Source organism: Phoenix dactylifera, chromosome 2 (genome assembly GCF_009389715.1).
Source record: "Phoenix dactylifera cultivar Barhee BC4 chromosome 2, palm_55x_up_171113_PBpolish2nd_filt_p, whole genome shotgun sequence".
NCBI classification, from domain to species: domain Eukaryota; kingdom Viridiplantae; phylum Streptophyta; class Magnoliopsida; order Arecales; family Arecaceae; genus Phoenix; species Phoenix dactylifera.
The window spans coordinates 19,107,073-19,129,005 of NC_052393.1; the positions used below are offsets into that span (position 1 = coordinate 19,107,073).

General features: G+C 36.1%; 1 protein-coding gene and 1 non-coding gene across 10 annotated transcripts; both read left to right on the forward strand.

Moving 5' to 3' along the window:
• The first annotated feature begins 1,416 nt into the window (after positions 1 to 1,416).
• Positions 1,417 to 19,023, forward strand: LOC103715462 (tRNA N(3)-methylcytidine methyltransferase METTL6). Of its 9 annotated transcripts, none has more exons than XR_005510683.1 (9): positions 1,417 to 2,118; positions 3,758 to 3,867; positions 5,563 to 5,774; positions 5,872 to 5,963; positions 7,482 to 7,584; positions 7,734 to 7,876; positions 11,127 to 11,256; positions 13,752 to 13,882; positions 18,611 to 19,004. XR_005510683.1 is itself a non-coding variant. In XM_039123607.1 (8 exons), exons 1-7 carry the CDS (start codon positions 1,930 to 1,932, stop codon positions 17,264 to 17,266), a joined length of 858 nt encoding a protein of 285 aa, XP_038979535.1. In that variant the 5' UTR covers positions 1,527 to 1,929; the 3' UTR covers positions 17,267 to 17,312; positions 17,417 to 19,008. The 9 variants fall into 9 exon arrangements, 5 of the variants coding, with proteins under 5 accessions (XP_008801303.2, XP_038979535.1, XP_008801305.2 ...); XR_005510682.1 differs by having other exon boundaries at positions 1,421 to 2,118; positions 18,730 to 19,004; XR_003387236.2 differs by lacking the exon at positions 11,127 to 11,256 and adding an exon at positions 17,258 to 17,312 and having other exon boundaries at positions 1,546 to 2,118; positions 18,730 to 19,004.
• An 872-nt stretch (positions 19,024 to 19,895) lies between these two features.
• Positions 19,896 to 19,966, forward strand: TRNAG-GCC. The gene has a single exon. It is a non-coding gene; the product is annotated as a tRNA-Gly (tRNA).
• The last annotated feature ends 1,967 nt before the right edge of the window (positions 19,967 to 21,933 follow it).

A 21,933-nucleotide genomic window follows, 5' to 3' on the forward strand; every position in this document is an offset into this window, starting at 1 on the left:
TGTTGCTTTCTTGCTTCTTTTCATCAGTAACTTGGCGAGTTTTAATTTCTGATAGTTGCTAGAAACAATGGTAGATAAAGAATTTCTGTGCAGTGGGTCGTTTTATGCACCTGTATGTTTAATAATCTCGTAACAAGATCCTGGCGAAGACAATGTTACTCTTCCGGTTAGAAGTCTTTGATAACTTCTAAGATATGTCGCATACAACGCAAGGTTTTGGGTTGGTTCAAGTGGTTAGACAGGAAATATTTTGATTATTAATAATAAAAAAATCATAGGTTTCAACTAGACTCGGGTGGTTGGATAGGAAATATTTTTGTCTTGCTTACCAACGGTTATTAGTCGGTCAACGGTCAATAAGAACCAGCGGATTTTTTGGCTCGTTGGACAGATGGTGCTGTAGACTATTGTTTTTTTTGTTGCTAATCATGAGAAACTTCATTTGGATAGATCACGAATCTAAACTGGAGCTTTTTTTTAGTTTTTTATTTTCTGATCTTATTGGTCGTATTTATACTGCTCTTGTACCTATTAGCATATATATATATATATATATATATATATATATATATATATATATATATATAATTTTTTTTAATTGAAGTTGGGAGTGACCTTTTATTTTGTATCCTAAATTCTCCATTTTGTTAAACCCCATTGAGATCTCGCTCGCCCTTCTTTTTCTCCGTCCCTTTCTCCCCCCAGTGCACTTTTCCATATATATATATATATATATATATATATATATATATATATATATAGAGCATCGTAATTTTTCACTAAATGTATATTGTTTCTAATAAATTAGAGGCGTTGCGCTTATCTGGCACTAGTCCTTGCACATGCGTGCATGCAGGTATTAAAAATAGGGGACTGAGTACGTTTTGGAGGGGTGTTTATTCGTAAAAGAGGAGAGAAACAAGAGGATGCAGCAGAGGCTTCACTTTTCTGCAATTTAACTTCGCATTCTAACCCTAGAAATTCTCTTTATATAACAAAAAAAAGTTAGAATAGGATGCTAACACGTACTATTGAATTATGATTACATACAGTTCCAATGAATCTTAACCTTTTTTTTTTTTCGGTTACATTAGTAGCTCACACTAGTCTTACGTGAGCATTGCTATTTGAGTCAAAGGACAAAATACTCCATAGAGATGGAGAAATACATGCAAAATGGGTCCAGAAAATCTTTCTAAAATGGTGAACAATAAAGGAGGCGACCCAATCAACAGCTTTGTTCACTTTCCGTAACACATGCACAATCTAAAAAGCATTACTCTTTCAGCAGCCTCCGGATGTATTCTAGAAGCGGATGGTTGGACACCCGTGGCCTCTTCTGTAGAATCCGCTCAATCATCTCTACTGAGTCTCCCTTCAAGATGATGCTCCCAGCCTCTAGTATTTGTCTCGCATAGGAGACTTCCTTCCAGGCGACTCTAAGTTCCGCCCCCGAAACTGATGTTTCGAAGATGCGCCGTCCTCCCGCCACAATCAACTTAGACTCGTAATCCCTAACCACAAAGGTAACACCAGTGTAGGCTCCACCAACTGGCAGACTATTATCAAAATTTATCTTTAGATGGTCATACCTAGGTGCAAAACTCATCAAAAGAACCGAGGCTGATATCCTCACCACGGTGGGCTTTTCCGGCTTAATCAGGCCCGGCCCGTTTGTTACTTTTTAATAAATTGCTTTAAAAAATTGTTCTAGCTCTTGAAGCCCCACCCGGACTCTCTCCGCACGCCCCTCTCCTCATCCGCCTCTACTATCCTCCACCGCTCGCCTCTCCTCCTCCGTTTATACCACGTTTTTCGTTCGCGGCCGTGCCCCTAGCCGGCGACAGACCACCGCTCCTCCGCCCGCTCGTTCTCCCTGCTTCGGTGAGGTGGCTGATAAAAATATCGAGGAAGAAGAAGGGCGGTGGAATGGTGGAAGAGAAAGAGGCGCAGTACTACTCCAAAGATTTCCAATGGGAGGAGCTCCGAGAAGAGGTGGAGCGAGACCCCTCTCTCCGTCACCACCTCGCCCCTTTCCCCTCCTCTTCTCCCCATCCGAGCGACGTGGACGCCTGGAGGCGCTTCCACCGGCGCCATTCCACTGGAAGATTTTTCAAGGTTCTGTTTTCCACCCGAATCTCTTCTCTTCCTCCTCCTCCTCCTCCTGATGATGATGATGATTTCTATCGTCGGCTCTTTTCTGTTGTAGTTTACATGGTAGGAGGGTTGGCATAAATGTTATCGCAGAGATGCCCACCCCTATAGAGTGGAGAAATAGTGCAGTATAAATGCAAGCTTTAGGCATGGCTCTTTAATTGTATAGAGAGATCAGTGCATAGTATGAAATGGTTTGATCTGATGTTTTTCGATGTAAAACTAGTGTCTACAAGACTAATTCGAAGGCTAAAAATATATGAAATCAATAAAAAAGTTTGTTGTCCTCAACATATGTTTTAAATGATTTGATGAGCAAAATCAATTAATGAACACGTTAATTCTAGTTTTTTGGGGTATCGGGTAAAGCTAGGATAGGGTTCATAACAAAAACGAGGGATTAAAAAGACAACCAATTCATTTGCAGAATTTAGAGAAGTGCAAAAAGAAGGGATTAGGATTAGTTAAGGAGATGTATGGTTAGAATTTGTAGGGTCTTGAGTTAGTTTGAATGGATGATTGATAGGGCTTTGGGTTGTAATTTATGAACCAACAAAATATCCATTACACAATACATAAATTGATCCGATGGGGAAAATCAACTGATAAAGTAATGAAAATGATAATTCGTGGTTTTCAGGTTATGGGTTTTCAGTTGTAAAGGCACCCTCACCCTGTGCCCCAAGCAAAAAAAAAAAAGAAAAAGGAAAAACATTTATCTGTCTAAATCTCAGAGTTTGTCGATCCAACCCTTTATATGGCTTGTGAATGGTTAAGGTGAAATTTTAGGTTTAGATGAACTTACTACTATTATCCAGGAAAATGTATCTTGATATTAGTGTTGATTGATGATAAAAGAACAAGGCCAAAACTAAATTAGATTTGTAGAAGAAAACATTTAGAAGATAAGGGCTGTGGATTCATAACACTGTTCCCAAGTATTTGGAAAAGGCTTAATGGTTTTGGTTACAATTAGCAAAATTGAATTTAGGTTGGTTTTGCTAAATAGAAGTTGAGTTTGATAAGTTTCCAACCTCTTTCTCTTCATTTTATAAATCCAAGACTACAGGTTAGCATGGACCGCTAACCGTTGTTGGGGGCAATAACATGATTTGCACCCTTTATATGTTGCTAATAACCATGTGTGGTATTTATCACACGAAGGAAAACAATTGTATGAGGGAATTATTTTTATTACACCACCCTCTTAGTTCATGACGTGCCTACTTTAGTTTAATTCTATGATAATTGCTCAAGCTTTATTATTATTTTTTGATTATAAAGCGATAAACAATGCTCCCACAGGCACAAAATACCATCTTTTCTAATGATTAATAATAAATGTCCAGGAGTTGATGAAAATGCATAAATGCTTTGGGTTTTTACAAACAAATTATAAGATAGAGGGATGCCTTTTTTGAATTAAATTTGATAGCAAAGTTTTCAGTCTGTTGACAAAAAAAATTCTCGATAGCAAATTTAGATATATAATATATCAATGACCAAAGAATGGATAATTTCAATAGCTCAACTCTGTTAAATCTTCCAGCACGTCTTCCCCCAGGAGAAATTTTTTGTAACATGCATACTTTTGTTACTGCAGGAAAGGCGCTACTTGTTGAAGGAATTTCCAGAATTAGTTTATTGTGATGATTTCACCAATCTTTTGGAGGTGGGATGTGGAAATGGAAGCACAGTTCTTCCCATCTTACGGTAATTTTTGTATTGGTATCCATTTTTATCCTATATCAATTCTGCCACATCTGCTCCGAAATCTCATGCCGGATTTTTTTAAAAGATGACCAAAAAAGAAGAACATGGACATGTAAAAGGAAAATCTAGAAGGAAACAATTAAAGAGGAAAAAGGAGAGGGACCAACATAGGAGATAAAAGAAACACAACAAGCTATAGAACTAAGACAAGGAACTAATCATCCTTTTAAGCATTATTTTTTTTTATCTAATTAAATGAGTTCTTCCTAGGTTGTTGTTGCCACTCCAAAATCTCATTCCTGTTTGTGTTTCTTAATGGCTTTGGTAGTAATTCCAAATTGGTTATATCATAGCTCTCCTAAAGTCCTAATGCATACTAAATATCAATCCAGTCCCATTATTAGTGCACTTTTCTCATGCGTATTTTTCCTTTTTGTAATTTCAATATCTAATATATTATTTGAAACTGCAATAATTTTATATATCATTTTTTGTTTTTTGCAAAATTCTTCTTATTCTACATAGGTGCTTATGTAACCAATATCGTTTCAGTGTTTTGCTTCTGTACCGTTGCACCTTTTTTCAAACTTTCGGTAACTAAGATCCTTTCCTCATCTATGCTATGTACTTTAGATATTGTAGTTCGTCATTTTCCCCCTTTGTAGGCCATCTACTCTCATAGCAAGCTTGTTAAAATGTCTTTTGTGATTTTCATACATGTCTTTGTAATGTTACTTCTCTTCTTTTTTGAGTAATATTATTAAAACTTGCATACCTCTCTTTACCTCTAGCTGTCGATGCAAAATGTCATCTGGGCCTATTAAGATGCCTGTATGAGCTTTTTGGTGGATAAATCCTTTGTGCACCAGGAAAGAAGAAATGTGCCTATCTGGAGATGTCCATCAAATATCCCAAAAAATTAGGGATTACAGATCCCGTTGAAGGGGTGATTTATGTTGTCCCCGCTTTTAAGGATTTTGCATTCCTTGAGAAAAACTCTTGTTCTCTGTAATGCTTAAGGTTCCCCCCCCCCCTCTCCCCAAAAAAAGGGTTGCCTTTATCTGGTAGTCCTATGGATAACTAAAATGAGCAGCCAAACAGGCCCTTTATCTTAGACATTTTCAACCTTTCGATTACTGGATTTGCAAATCTGACCTAGTTTATGCTAATAATATTTTGGCTCAAGCAATGGAGCAGTTATTCTGCTGGAGTTAGTTGTACAAATATCATCATGATATATTAGAAGTTTGAGTTTGTTTTAGTATTTTTTAATAGTATCCTTATTGAGGATGGTGATTCTAGTACTTGTTTAACATTATCATTGTGAATGCTAAGTTCTGTCCATTGGTTCCTTATGGAAAGTTACTTGTACTGCATACATGCGATGACAAGTGAGCTTGCAGTCATACTTGCTAAATAGCGGTCATAGGAGACTATAGATTCTTGTTTTTTCTGCCGCAGAACCATGTAACATTTCTTCTGGAGTATTGTCATTGTATTTATGAGAAAATTCTTCCTGACCTGTGGAAAAAAGAGATCCTGATTATCTTTAACATGTTAAGTTTTTCTTGTGTTTTTAAATGCAGGACTTTGATACATGCTCCTGCCCATATTATAATTTATCTTAAGAACTTCTATTTCTCCATATTATATTATTTTTAACTGCTTATTATAACAAGAGTTTGTCTTGTTCAGTGCAAAACAGAATATTCTTGTATATGCTTGTGACTGCAGCGAGGAGGTCCTTGAAAAGGCAAAGGAGATTTTAGCTACTGCTAATGCAGTCTCACTTGAACAACGGTTCCATCCATTTTTACTTGACTTTTCTGTAGGTGGCTTTCCAAATTGGTTGTTCTGCGCTTCTTGTCAAAAGAATTCCTTGGCAAAGCCTTTAAACTTCCCATCAGGTTGCTGTTTTTGACTTCTGATCCTATTTTGCATCTATTTTTTATTTTGCCATGCATGATCTTGATGTTATGGTCCTTCTTTGGTCTTTTATCCTAGATTTTAAAGAAAACGAATCAACAACATTGAATGATTTATCCTTCTTGCGAGAAGATAGATGTTGTATTGGTGGAGTTGATTTTATTACTTTGGTAAGTGTGGCCTTTTCAACTCTATTCAATATTTCATCATCAAACATGTGAATTCCTGAAGAATACTTGATGTGTGACATGAAAAACTTGTTATGCTTTTGTCCGTTCTCACAAATTGCTTTTTCGTCAATGAACTGTCACATAATGCTCTTTCCTCTTTATCTTTCTATGTAACTGAAGGTCTGTCAAATATTTAAAATTCAGAGTTTCAAAGTTTCTCCTGTTAATGCACTGTTCTTTCTGTTATCAAAAGTGCCATGGGTGTGCAATTTGACAATGATTTATGGTGTAGTTGTATGCATAAAGATGACCAAGATTATCAAAATGCTTAGGTGGTCCTAGGCAGCGGCCCCTTGAAATGCCTAGGTTGGTGCCTGGAGTTTAAAACTGAAATGGGTTAGTGTATAATGTACTTTGATAAGTACATGCTAGGGCTAATTAATATTAATATAGTTATTAGATTGTGAAAACATCATAACATATATGAAGAAAAAAAGCTGGAATTTAAGGCGATGAATAATATCATAAATGGGCGCCGGCCTTGTGAAAAAGCAGCCTGCAGGCAATCAGGTGCCTGCCTAGGCACCAACCTAGGTGCCTTCCTAGGCACCAACCTAGGTGCCTTGGCAGCTGCCCATGTGACAACTTGGAAAGCACCAGGTGTCAAGGCAGTGGGGCTGCCCAGGCACGTACGCGGATAAATGGATTTGAAATTTTTGTTCCTTTTTATAAAACTATGAATTTCCTTTTCAAGGTAAATGTGCAGACTATTTACATGTTTAACTTTGTTCTTTTAGTATTTATGTTCCTATTCTTCACCAACACCATTATCTCTGTATAATATATATCCATTTGATTTTTGGTGTTTATATTTGTTCTTAGGCCATCTATACTAGAACTTAAATTATAAAATTTATCTGAAAGCATTAATTTATTCAAACTTCTCATGTTGACCTGTTGAAAGAGAGTTTTTTTTCTGCAGCTTTTTGTGAATTTATAGAGAGATTCTTCATTTTCATTTATTCATCTTTTGTATAACCTTGCTTTCATATCAATTCACTTGTAGAAGAATAGGATGGATCTTGTGTAGTCATGATACAGGAAACAGAAAGTTGCTTTTCCATATTTTGGTTCTTGACTTTAGCAGCTGGTTCATTATTTTTGATTTGTAAACTATACAAACAGTAGATTCTTCCGGGACAACTACATGTTCATGTAAAGTAACTTATGCAATTCTTGGTTCGCCGTACTGGTATGCACCGCCGTATACAGGGCATACCATATATGGTGGCACCAAACCGAGACTCGGTACGCAGCGGGGCGGGGGGGGGGGGGGGGGGGGGTTGCATACGAAGTCTTAGTACGCTGAACCGACCCCGTACCGGGCGTACCGACTGTACCAGTGTGGTACTGGTATAGGGTTCGGTAACGAGATATTGAATCTCGATGTCATTTAATATATAACTTAGTTATTTTTTTTCATGGAATTTAACACTATATCCTGTTGCTAATTTACAGATTTTTACCATGTCAGCGGTACCGCTTCAAAAGATGTCATTTGTTGCTGATAATTGTTTCTCTGTTTTAAAACCTGGGGGTTTGCTCTTATTCAGAGATTATGGTAATATACCCTGATGGATCATTTTAGAGTAGTAAATTTAATTAATTATTCTTATCTGGGATGGTAACTGCAATAGTCAGTTCCTTCAAATGATTACTATTTCTTGGTGATATTTGGATGTTAGCTAATGATTAGCCTGCATGTGTCAGGCCTTTATGACATGACAATGCTTCGATTTTTGCCGGAGCAGAGAGTGGGGTGCAATGTGTACATGAGATCAGATGGCACTCTTTCATATTTTTTCTCACTGGATATTGTAAGGGATCTCTTCCTTGGTGCTGGCTTCATTGAGGTACAGTGTACTTTATAAACATCACCAATATCACATACTTCTGTGCTTATAGCATATATGAGTTATAGATGTGCTAGATTTAAAGAAAAACCTCATTCTGTTTTGAGTTCAGATATGCAGAATATGAGTAGGTCCAGGTAATTAACGGTGATAATTTGCATGTTTAGCAAGACTGAAACCTGCTGTCTTGTTGTCCCAAAGGCATTGCATCTTCCATGGTACCTATTCTCAAGGAGTTGTCAAAATTAAATCATTGACGGAGTATGTTTTTGATATTGCAAGTAGCCTAATCAAGGATTTTTTTTTTCTTTTAAAGTTCTGAAGCACATATTTTGTTGTTGTAAGTGATTTTGGCCAATGCAAGTAAATAATAAAGAAGAAAAAGTTAAGAATAAATTTAAAATTGGCTACAAGTTTCTTATGTCTGGCGGTGGAGTCAACAATTTTTTGCTCATAGATGCGCTTGAAGATTGATGCCTACATGGTGTATGCTTGACATCAATCTATATGTTCATATAATCACTACTCTTGACACTCAACCATGTGGAAGTAATTGTTAACTTCATTGCTAAAGTATGCAATGCATCTCTCCAAATAAGTTGTTTTTCTTAGTGAAGATTTGAAATACCGTAGCATGGGGGCATATTGGCAATATATTGATATGGTGCATATGAGGGTTTAAATACCAGTACTAGGGCTCATTCCTTTGAAGTCTAAACCCAAGTTAGTTCGGTATCAGGACAGATCAGGATGGACTGGAACAATCATTATAGACAAGTATGAAGAGAAAACAGATAAAGATAATTAAATAAATTAAAGAAATAGTGTCTTGGGATGCTATGCCATCCCAAGTGCGGGGATGCATCAGTCTCGATCCTCTATTTGCCTCAGTCCAGACTTGAGATCCCCAAAACCGGGTCTTTATCCAATATGGTATGGTATCGTCGAACCAGTATGGTATGGTATCGTCGAAATGAACCTGGTCCTCAACCCTTCATGCATATTGTATTATGCCCCCATGTTTACCTTTTTGGTAGTTGGGGTGGGGGGAGGGCGCCCTAAGAAGAAGGAACATGATATGTCCACGAGCATCTACAGTTGCTTAATAAATAAGCTTATGGGGAAATTTGCTAGCACACATGATAGGTGAACCAATTGTGGTGGCCAGATTAGTGAAATGGCAACTGATTGGTTACCTTCCATGGAGCGTGAGATGCGTGAAAAGTGAGGTGCAGAATCAAAGAATTCATTCACCATGGTGCAACAAAGGGTGATCATGGGAGGGGTTGAAATCATCTCCCTATATTTATACACTGGTTTGCTGAAATGGGTGGTATGACATGGTACATAATGTGGTATGATGCAGTATACTCCATGGTGCGATTGGTTTTTAGGCCTATACTACCATTTAGCATCATTCAAATATATTACATGGGTTTGAAGCAAGGTTTGGAATGCCCTTGATTGATACTTTATCAACCAAGGATGGGTGCAGCATGCACCATATCATGGATTATGCTGATAACAAGTATCAAGGGGTATGCATTGGCACACTCCATTCACCCTTTATATGGCTTTTTGATTGGTTTTCGTTTATTTTCTTATCTAAATTCTATGTTTTTGCAAGAAATAATATGGGAGTATCAAGTTAGATGCCCATGCCCTAACTCGAAGTTTTTCTATAGGTGCTGAAATCATTAATAATTTAACATGCATAAATATCACAATGTTCGCCATAACATTACATAACGCAAAAATATATCTAAAGGATGTGTTAAAATTAGCAATTAACTAAAATGCAAGTAATGAAATAAAGAAGACATTTATAATTTTATTTAACAACACTAGCACATGCAATGTAAAACCATTCAAAATATCACTACTATAATCAAGGATCATGTATTAGGCAATAGCTTAACTGTATAGTTTTATCAGGTTTTAATTTTTCAAAATTTCTATAGTGCGACTTGAACTTGCACTTATCGATTTGTCTTGTCTTTTTTAGGTAATTTAACAATGGTTTCTAGATATATATTTTTAATTATTTAATAAATATAATAAACAAAAATAAAATTCATATGAAAATACTGTAGCAACTTGCTCCTCTTTCTTCCTCTTAGTTCCACCTTCTAAGGTGGAAAGTGAGAGAATCACCTTTTCACCCACTTTTTAGTAGTACCCAGGCTATTGCTTTGTACGGGAATGGTCTGGGTCAGTTTGATGCTAAACAATCTTGATCGTTCTCTAAACTGCTTGTTCTAACCTCAGTTTTGACAGTTCATGTGGTCCTTGTGCGGATTAGACTCCCCTGTATTGAGGAGATCTTAGTAGGGTATGCACCGAGTGGTGCATGCTGAACCTCTTAATGTTTCAAATGTTGGTACTTTGGAAACAATAATGGAATTTGCTTTAAAAAGCAAGTATATTAGGAAAATGTGCTACTGGCGTTACAAATTCTGTATTTATAATTGGCGAGGGAAATATCAAGATATTACATATACAACCCATTCTTTATTGTTTGCTTCCAAAATTATATGCTTTTTATTAAGTCTGTCTTGTTTGATCTACCTAGGGTTAAAAAAAAAACAATTTCCTAGTTTGTTTTAGCAGGCCAAAAAACAAAAAGATGTTTAACTGTTGAACGAAATGTATACATTGATAAATTCAATGAAAGTAGTGTAACTAGGTTTGGTTAAAATCTTGATTCGACAGGGAAAAATAGGAAACAAATTATTTCATAGAAAAGGAGATTACAATAGATAGAAGAAGAAATACATGTGTTAACTGGCATCATGAATTTAACTAGAGTTCCACATTTTACTTATTTTTTCTCAATAACTATTTAAACCTTCCTAGTTACATGTATCCATTTTATTCATATCATAATCTTTTGAATCCCTGGACCCCAAATCCAAGATAGTTATCAAACATGCATTGGACCAGCTGGTCAGACAGGAGAATCAGTGAAGTGGCCACCTATCTGGTCTGGGTTCATAATCGGAATGGACATGCTTGTGACCCTGTGCAAACCAGGATAAACTTAGCAGAATTTAAGAAAATGGGTGACTTGGGTGGATTTTGAGAAACTCAGTTTTTGAATTAAGTATTCATTTTGTTATTATATAAAAATTCTACCTTCAAAAGCTGGAGCATGGGTTTGATCCTTTGACCAGCATAAGTATTCAAAGAATGAGACATTTTACAAGATTGATTTATGTTCATGATAAATTATACTTATAGTATTTATCAGGTATGTCGTACCAGCCGGTATGGGCCGGTACGAATCGGTCCGGGCAGAAATCGGTGCCGGATCCCACGCCATACCGGTACGGACCGATATGGGACCGGTACACTGACTGGTACCGGTACGACGGATCTTAGTATGTATGTTTATTTTTATACCTAGAAATTAAATATTGGGACCCTTTAAATTCATGAGTTACTTCAAGCAGGTTGAAGATGTCATAATTATTTTTTTCCCTATTGGTAAAACTTGAAAAAATGTAATTCAGTTTTTTCTTTCTGGTGGCTTGAAGTATTTAATCTATGCTATCTATTAATAACAATGCACTGCATAACTTCAGATTTACAACTTAACAGTACACTGGTACGTTACATAGTAATAACACATAAAATTAGAAATCATGTTGATCACTTAAGAAGGGACATGTCACTATGTTGACATATTAATGCCCTAAGTATTGTATATACACAAGTACACAACCATTACCATTGGAAAGAAAACTAAGACAATATGGAATATCGTGAATTTTAACTTTTGTTCAGTGTCAATGTTTTTTTTTTGTTATGAATACGTGCAATCTGTAATGCAGACATTCTTATGAAGAAAATTCAAAAAAAAAAAAAGTGAGAAAGATGTCTAGACCATCTTAAGTATAAATAAGAACTCAATACCATCGGAATGGGATGGTATAACCGGCAACATATTGTTCCTATGGAAAACCAGCATTGACCCTTAAGATGCCAAAATCGACTTGACTAGCATGTAGTGACCATACTGCTCTCTATGGTCTGTACCAATTGGTACTGATATGCCAATTCATGCCATTTTGTACTGGTTACTTTTCATTTGTTGATTCCGAGGTGTTGGTACATATTGACCCTACCGGTACCATAAAAATGAAATAATTGTTTGCTATGGTCAAATACTGTTTAAAATGGAGAAGCAAGATATAAGCCTTCCCTGCTCAGTACAAGGCTAGATCAATGTATACTGCATAGCTCTATGTTGGTATGGATGAACGTACAATAGTATGTGTTATACAGAGCTTGAATGTTCACACTGCTATGCTGTGTTGATAAGTTGGGCTAGCTTTTTGACAATTGGATGGATTGAAATATTTGCCCAGGGGACCATAAACCAAAGTGTAATGATTCACAAGTCTTTTCCAACATTATGGACCAAAATTGCAAAAGAGCAGGTAAATATCTAAAAGGGAAATCTGGATAAACAAGAACAAATTGATCATATGACCTCCTGATCAGTTCTTAGGTAGTCTGGTAGTTGGGTTTAGATTACCCGTGCTTATAGCTGTACCCAATGAGATTTTGGATCTGACTTTAGGATCTAAACCAGTCCCAATAGCTAATGAGATTCAACTTCTAGAACCAAAGCCAAGATCTTGGGTTGCCTAAGATGGCTTTTAAACAGAAAATGGAAGACTGGGATGGATTCCTGTGCAGATTAATATCCTAGGAAAATGCTTTTTATAGATCTGAAATGTTACTTCCCTTCGGATGGACTAAATACAAAGGACAAAGCAAACCAATGAAATATTATGTAATATTTTCTTAAATGTACTAAAATACTTTTCCTTCATTATTTATTTTCTGGTTTTATTTCGTTTTTCTATTTCTGATATTTAAATTGCTGATTTCTAAGGAAAAAATGGTTATGATCTTTCTAAACTTATGAATGGCGTGTCAAAAATACTAATGGATTTTTATGTGATAAGTTTGTCAAAGAGCACACAGTTCGTTTGTTTTGAGGGAAAGATGAGGTAAGCCTAATCACAGCATATTAAATTGTGGTTCAAGCAGTCGCATATGCCTCTTAGTCAAGCAGATGTGGCTGGTTGAGTTTACTGCATTGGTGTGGGTGCATGCATATTGTAGCTACTTTTAGAACCTTTCCTAATTTCTTTCATTAAGAAAATGCAAGGAGAAAAGGAAAGTAATCAATAATGTAAGGGAGAGACAGAAAAGTTTATAAAAGAGCCAAAAAGTGCAAAGGAAAAGAGGCAGAGAATAAAAGGAGAATGAAACAAAAGAGAGAAGCTAGAGAATGGAGAGGGAAATATTTTGTAATTTCAATGGAGCAAATTGATCCAAACATTAAGCAAGAAGTGGACAGAGTTGAGAACTTCCAGCTCTGAAGAAGCCTGAGGGTGTGGTTTATTTTAATGTATTGGGTTGTTGGTTCCTTTTGGTGAACGTTGTATCAGTCTTCCCAAATTTTTCTTCTTTTGAACGTAATTTAGGATTCCTTTTCTAGCATTGCTGCATTTTCACCATTACATCTGCATCATCATTATGCTTTTTGAATAAGATCACCCTAATATATTATTGATGCTCGTCTTATATGACATGCTAGATATTGTGGTGATCTCATAAACTTTATCTAGTTACTCCCATTCCTTGAAAACACGCTTCTGTATCTTAGCATTTTTCTGTTCTTTTGGCTCAACCGCTGAATTTAGTTTATACTTGGTTTTTGATATCATGCAATTATTTCACATATCATTTTAAAAATTCAGTTAAAATGGTTCTTTTTCTAAGAGTTATAATGTGGTTGGAGAAGGATACAAAGATTTCATCATCCAAATAACTGGGGACTCTGTTTATGTACATGCAGTTGGAGCTTGAATATTGTTGTGTAAGGTCAGTGAATCGCCGTAATGGGAAGAAGATGCAAAGGGTTTGGGTTCATGGAAAGTTCCAAAAACCCTCATAATGCTTCCTACTTCATTTTAACATCTGCTCAAGGTAGTTTATTATGAAAAGAATGTAGGATTGTTTTCTTTCCTTTTCTTCAGGCTTATTTATGAAAATTATTTGAGTAGCCATGCTAGTAAGTTTGGAGTTGAAATAGGATTATAGGTTTTATAGATATTTTCTAGATGATATTTGGATATCTAATCAATAACATGATTGTTTGTATGCATTTTCCTAATTTAATTCTGGAATATCAATTTTTTGGAAAAAAGCAGGTCAATTGAGGACTTAAAAATTATCATAATGACAAATCATGTGATAGTTTTTGCTTCAATATAAGGACACATAAAAGATAAATAGGCTTTTGCTTTAGTGCTTTAATAGTTGGGGACTTGCTTTTTAGACAATATGAATACAAATTTAATTCTATGATCTTTAATCAAAAGTAATGGCAAGATAGCCATTACTTGTATGAAAACCTCAAAGGGTGCAAAATCATTTAGATATGAAAATAAGAAAAGGCTTCTCATGGGCATGCGTGTAGATTCCATTTATGTTGATAATGAGATATCATAAAGTGTAATTATGAGATACATATGCTGGTCAATTAATCTTTTAACTATTTAAAGCATGGCTTTACCCGATGGATGGTTCTAAGCATGGCTTTAGATACTGTTAGAATGAGATCGTACAATTAATACCATACTGTTTCAATAGGATTCTAGCATCAGGATGCCCCTAAGTTGTCAAAATACATAAAACATGAGTGTCCCAGCCAAGTTAGTTCAGCAACCACTAGTATAGAGCTGGTATGGATGGTGGGGGGCAATATCGAGTGTTCTGGGGTCCCAACACTAAGATCATAGAGAGATGAGGGATGAGAATTCGAGAGAGGGAGAAAATATGAGAAGGGTACTTGCCAAAACTTGAGAGGAGACGGCAACCATGGTGTTGGTGTTGTGGCACGGTCACAAAGGTGTTATGAACAACAACAGAGGTCCTTAAGGAGGGGAATAGATGAGAGGAGCGGAGTTGGGGCTATGGTGTAATGTTAAGGGAGCAAAGGAATAAGTTATTATTTAGCATCACTTCCATTTGTCTATTTCAGAAATAAAAAAATTATTTCTATTATTTAATTTTTTTAAAAAATATAAATATGTTTGATGTAGTCTGTTAGTTTTAAAAATGAATATGGAAGGGTGATGAAGGTGGTGGTAGTAGTAGAGGAGGCAATGGAAAGGCAATGGTGTTGGTGGTGGGATTGATAGCAGTATGGTAGAGGTGGAGACAATGAAAATGGTGGTGTGATGGTGGCGATAATGGTGATGATGTCAATGGTGGGATGGTGGGGGTAGGCCAATTGATGAGGCGGAGGCAACTATAGCAGTCATGGTGGCGGTGGTGTTGGTAGCAGAGATGTTGACAATGTGGTGAATATAATAATGCTGGCAGTGGTGGTATGATAGCAGCAATATTTGCAGTGTCAGCAGTGGTGATGACATTGGTGGTGGAGGCGGTGTTGGTAAAAAATAACATACCAAATCATTACAATATTGGACATTTGTCCTGGTGGTTGGAGATTTATGTTTGCTTTGAAAACACATGGTTGGAGGTTTATGCGATCATTAAAATTATAATAAATATTTTTATTGTCTTGATTAATTATTTTACATGACAAAATTGTTTGGATGAATCATTAAAATTGTCTTTGTCATCATTTGAAATATTTCTTTTTGGATGAATTTAAACATTTTTGCATGTTTTCTTTTTTTTTTCTGTGCCATCTCAAAAAAGATATTTGCCAATAGCTTTCTACATGCCATCAAAAGTTATAGTGATTTTTTTTCCTATTTGGATGAGCTATTTTTTGTCAAAAAATTATTATTTTACTATCTGGATGAATCATTAATGTGTTTTTGTCATCATTATTTTTTGATGGATTTTTTAAAAAAGGGGCAATAACAATTATGTATAGTTAAATTATTATTTACTGAAACTTCTGTTTATTATGTAATAATTTCATGAATCAGAAAAGTATACATAATATTTAAGAAAAGGCATATCATTAAAGTTTTTGTGAGTGACATGAATGTACTCATTTCTTGAACAAAAATTCCAATATATATAACAACTTTTAATGATATACAATATTTTTGTGTGGAAAATATATATAAACTGTAAGGATATAAATATATTATTATTTTTTTGTGCAGAAATTATTTATAGTGAGGATACAAATATAGAACATTTATTATTTTTGTTGGGGGTTGGGGGGTAAAATTAATATTGCACAAGGGATTTGAACCCTTGCACCTGTGTGCATGGGTCTTCCTTATGGCAAGGGAGGAGATACATTCAAAAGAGGCAGATGTTTTACTTGAAGTATATAAAAGAAGTAACAATTTAAAAACAATTTACAAGAAAAAGGGACTTTTAGGCATCCCTACAGGACAAGGATGTTGCCCCATTGATGTGTCGGTACAGGACGGACAGGGTCTGTGCCGATGCAGCAAAAAACTGTTTCCACCTCTAGTATTGGTTTTTAAAACCTTGATTCCAAGCGTTTTGATGCATGATCAACAAATGCTTGCATATTCTAGATGAGACCAAACACATTAGTTGATTCAAGCTCTTGAAGATTTATTGGGACTATGGATTGCAATTTTTTAGCTTACCCTCTATTCTCTTTTTACCAAGCAACAAGATCAAGGAGGTGCATGATACAGGATGTTGGAAATCTCCCGTGAGTAGCATTTATCATTTTCAAATTTTTATTAGTGTACTGAATGATATGGCACCAATAGATTGATTATTCTTGGTTGACTTTGGTTAATAAAGAGATTCTAAGTCTTTATTTTGTTGTGGCGTATGCACCGGAGTATGAACTTATTATAGGCAAGCATCATTCCTAGATACTGGAATAGAAGTAGTGAGATGGTTATGTGCCATTCAATTCCTAAAAAACTGGAATAGAACATCATTCTTGAAAAGTGATCCTCTATTTCATTCCCAGACCCTGAACATTGAACAACTGAATGACTTTTATGGAGTAATTTCATGTAAAAATGATATGATGTTGATATTTTAAAATTTTGGAAGTTGGAACTGTAGGGAGTCCCTACACAATAAAATGAATTAAAGAAAATGGTGTGCATCACTGGAAGAAGCTTTCCTGATATGTTTCGAGCTTCTAAATTATTGAAAGTAAAGCTAGATAGACTTGCAATAGATCATTCCACTTATGCACTATCATGTTGACCAGCTTCATGATCCTAGCAACAGTACTAGGAGAGACATTGAAATTGTGCACCGCCAATTAATGAACATTGTGGTATTGATGTGATCATATACACAAACCATATATTATTTTGCTACTTAAGGGATTGGATCTGAGGACAATATTGCTTGCAATTAAAATGTTTGTAGGTTGAGTAGAAAGAAATTGTGGAGGGTTCTTTTCTGCTGTGGCCCAATTAAAGAGGTAAGCATCACTTGTAGTCTATAACTTTTCCACCTGAATGGTTAGGCCGTACAGATTGATTTATTGGTATTGTATGTAGTAATTCATATTATCTTTTTGAGTAGGTAAAATAGTGCAGAGAGCTGTTTCTTGATGGTTCACTGGTTCAATTGTACAAACAAATCAGCTACTTTTCTGTTAGAATGACTTTCTAATGTGGCGTTCTGTTTTACCTGCACCAAGAGGTGACCATGATAACAGTTATGTGATGCGGTAACATAAGTTTTGGTAAGAAGTAGTTGATGAGTCGAAGCAACCACTGCTTCAATCCATTATTCTGCTGTGTCAGAGGGGTGATGTTTGTTTTCTGTGTTTTCCTGTGGGTGAGAGTCAAAAGAAAGAGTTCAAGCATTGAGATTATGGAGGTACCCAGATGTCCATGGAATGCTAAGCAGAATTGAACACACATGGTGATTTTCTTGATAAAATCAAAAACATGCAAGTAGTAAGGCTCCTTGGATGACAGGCGATTTGGAAACTGCTTGTTAGGTTGACTCAAACATTTATTCGTAAATGAATATTTTTGATACAGGTTTTATATGCTTATTTTTAGGCAACTTATAATTTGGAAGCAGATTCCTTCAATATATTTTACTAGGTGAGTTTGGAAACTTGAGATATCATTCATCATTGAAGTCTACCTTGAGTAAGGAGATAAGCATGGAGACCTATTTTTATCTTGACAGAATGTGACAAAGTCAAATAATTCATTTTTTTCTTAATCGATCATGTAGTCTGTTTACCTTCATGCTTCACCCCAAGTGATTAGATTCTTTCTAGTATAATGCTTATTCTTTGCATATATTTTGCAATCAGTGATTGATGACACCTCATCAAACTTTTTTCTGTCATCATTCCTCCTAGTTCTCCATTCAAACAAGTATTAATACCAACCATGTGCCAATGCCATTAAACTTTCTCCATCATCATTCCTCCATGTTTTTCCATTCAAACACGATATCGATATAGAGGGCCCAATTCTGGGGCATTCTATAATATGAATTGTTTAATCATTAATGTTAAGGACAGCAGCATACTGATCATGTGTGGCTGCAAGTACAGCATACATGTGAGAAATATGATGTTCCTACCGTGATTAATTTTCAAATGGAAGTAAAATGGTATCAGTACTGTATCATGCAGAAAGGATGGTATTCAAGTAGTTGATGATGTACTTAGCAATACATATACATGAGTTCTTTATGATTTCTGCTTTGCCTTTGTTTGTGCTGTAAATTCATTAATTTCCTGTCCATTAGTCGATCAGAAGTAAATCATGAATTGCCACCTAATTGTGGAAGCTGGAGAGGTCTCATCACATTTTTCAGATATCTGTACTCTGTGCCCTCACATAGAGTGTTTTCCTCCTAATCAACAGAAGATCAGATCGGGTTTTCTGCCTGAAGTTTTGCTAGATGGAAGGACCTACGAATGGATTCTTCTGTGCCAGCAATGAAGGGAAAAATTTTATCTTTCTGGTGCACCACAAGTTTTTATCTACAGCTCATAAGTTTGTTACTTATTCTCGGCCCCCAAACTCTTCAACCAATTGACTTGCAAGTTGTAATCTATATAATTTATTGCAGCCCCAATACGTCTTTACCCATTATCAGACATGTTATTGCACCCTTTAATCTTTCTTCTCACAGAATATAACTTTTTGTATTCTTTAGCTAAGTTGTTTGGCTAGAAGAGAACAGACGTGACAACTAAACAACCCTCCAACCACACCTTTATCAAAAGAATAGCCGGGAATCCTATCTAGTGCGGAACTAATTATTGAGTAATGTAGCAATGAAGGGTTCCCTTTCTGCTTAATTTAGATAGATATGGGGCTCATCATATTGTTAGTCATGCTAAAATAAGTCCATCTTTTCTATTACAACATGTTTAACCCTATAACCAAGGACAAAGTATCACGAATTTGGTTGGTCCATCAGATCTACAAAGAAACAAGAGGTACCTAAATCACCTACGGTAAGATTAAAAGCTACTCGACAATGAACAGCTCATGCCATCATTTTCACCCATGCCCGTGAGTTTGCTTCCTATATTGGGACTGCTTCATTTTTATCTTTTTATTTTGCTCCTGATGGTTGAAAATATTTTTGTCCCAAGCATATAATATTTCTATAGCTTCCGTCGGATCCAAAGGGTGTTTGAGATTAACTTTGACTATTATTCCCAAAATTTAGAGAATTCCTGCTATTGTTAAGGAGTGGAAGGTCCATGGCTGTGTTCGGTGCTTGAAAGCTAAAATAGAATTTTCTATGAGTGCATTGTTTTCCAAAGGAAATTTATTTAGAGAATTTTCTATGAGTGCTATCGTTTTCTAGGAGGAAGGCCGCATTGATTTGATTACATGATCAAGTTTCTACGGTAGTTTGCCTTAACATTTGTCTTATGTTAATAGGATCCACCATCAGAAACTAGCCGCTCGCTTGTCCAAATTTTTCAGAAAACAAACGAAGGCTAATGAGGGGTTCTTCTCCCATTGACCTATACTCGCCCTTCAAAGCAAAAAAAGAAAAACTTTCATCAAACGCACCAGTGGTCTAGTGGTAGAATAGTACCCTGCCACGGTACAGACCCGGGTTCGATTCCCGGCTGGTGCAATCATTTTGTTTCTTTTTTTTTTGGGTTAAAATATCGCTTTCCATCTCTCTTGCCGTATAACCGTATTCTTCTCTCTTTTTCAAAGAAAACATCAGCTGCTGCTTGTTTTTTAAACCATGACGAGGCCACAGGACAGCAAGGAAGGAGCCACTTTGAACACGTGGACGAATAGTGGCCTTTCCCGGGCGACAAAACAGGAAGGAGCCACTTCCGAAACGTGGACGAATAGTGGCTTTTCCCGCGTTCTCCTTTCGTTAGTTGCCCGCAGGGAAAGGTGGCGCGGAACCCACGCTCCTCTTTCGGAGTGGAAACCCATCCTCGCCATTCTTTTCTTTTCCGCCTTCCATCCTCTCTCTCCCTTTTTCTTTTAGCTTTTAAAAAAAGCCTGTTCTGATTCCATGGACTTTAACACTGGTTTTTAGGTCCCGTGTCGCCTTCATCGGGGATCCACTAAAAGCCTCTGGATTCTTTACTAAATTTGGCGGTACTTTCAGTCGACAAATTAAGCACCAGAGGGAGGAGGACCGGCAACTAAAGAACCGCTCAGCCATGAGCCTTACTTTTCCGTGTTGGATTTCCCACCCATTCTCGCAGTTTAATAGTTAAAGAATTGTATACAACATATATTCAGAACATATGTAAAGAAAATTTAGATTTTTTTTTTTTAACAAACTTACTTAGCCTAAATTTTGGAGTCGAGTTCTTGCAAACTTGTGTAGCTGATTTTCAGAACTCGCGCAATTCCTAGTAGGTCTGCCGGTGTGCTGAGGCTTGAAGGAATTCTTTGAATTATTAAAGACAAAAAAGAAAGCAACAACTTTGTTGTAAAGATAAAACAAGACATTGAGATGACAAATAATTTTTTCTTCTTTTATTTGCAAATTCCAAACTCTAGAGGAAGTTTGTTGTAAAGATAAAACGAGAAAGAAACAAATTTAAAGTAAAAAAAAAAAAACAAGGCATTGAGATGACAATGTTTTTATCTTTACAACAAGAAAAAAATATAATGTTTTATCTTTGCAAATGCTAGGTTTGAAGGAGTTCTTTCAATTATTAAAGGAAAAAAAAGAGAAAGAAACAACTTTGTTGTAAAGATAGAACAAGACACTAAGATGACAAATATTTTTTTCTTCTTTTACATGCACAGTGCAAACTCTATGGGATGTTTTCCTCTCTGACCGATTACTATATTAGACTGGTAAAAGGTATCTCGATACTGGTTCATTCTCATGGCCTAGCAGTTAGTGTAGCAAGCACCACCATGTCTTGACTAAAGCTCAAGCCAGGTCTCGCCACTTGCACCAGGTCTTGACTAAATGCTTGGAAGTTCCATTAAAATTACCTCATTGAGAACCTACTGGGAACCTCCACCTCAGAAGGCAGATCCTAAACACAATTTGAATGGTTTACATTATAAATACTGTTCGTCAAACCAATCGAGTGATATATGTTTTTAATTTAAATGAATAGGGGAGAGAGAGAGAGAGAGAGAGAGAGAAGCCATCCCCTATTTAAAATTCATCAAAAATTTGATAGAAAGTGAATCAAAAACTAATTCCATTCAGTGGCCGCATCATCCTTTTTCCTTTTAGAAAAATGCTTTAGTAACTCAAAGACATAACTCGAAAAGTCACTCAGCCAGTGTGTTGCATTCTAATTGCTCCCTTTCTATTTGGGTTGTGAATTGTGTTGGCAATAAATTTGAAGCAGAAATAAAACTAAACTATTCTACTTCAATAAATAATAGTCAGTAATAGGCTAAAATAAAAAATTAAAAGTAAAAGTAGGAAAAATGGAACCCGAGATGCTGAGGCGTGGTATGTTGGTCACTTTCCTTGAAGTAGATTTCGCCGCCTTACAGTGCACTAGGCTTGGATGGCGTTCTACTCCTGAGATACAACAGCCTCTCGTTCCTTCTGCCTCGATGATTTGCACGGATCAAAGAAGGCTTTGAACCCAGAATCAA

What these genes read in the sequence shown, in the direction of transcription:
- LOC103715462 (XM_008803083.3), top strand. Translation starts at nt 1,930, where the DNA reads ATGGTGGAAGAGAAAGAGGCGCAGTACTACTCCAAAGATTTCCAATGG. An exon ending in GCCTTTAAACTTCCCATCAG is followed by an intron (nt 5,775 to 5,871) that starts GTTGCTGTTTTT and finishes CTTTTATCCTAG; the next exon opens with ATTTTAAAGAAAACGAATCA. An exon ending in GAGTTGATTTTATTACTTTG is followed by an intron (nt 5,964 to 7,481) that starts GTAAGTGTGGCC and finishes GCTAATTTACAG; the next exon opens with ATTTTTACCATGTCAGCGGT.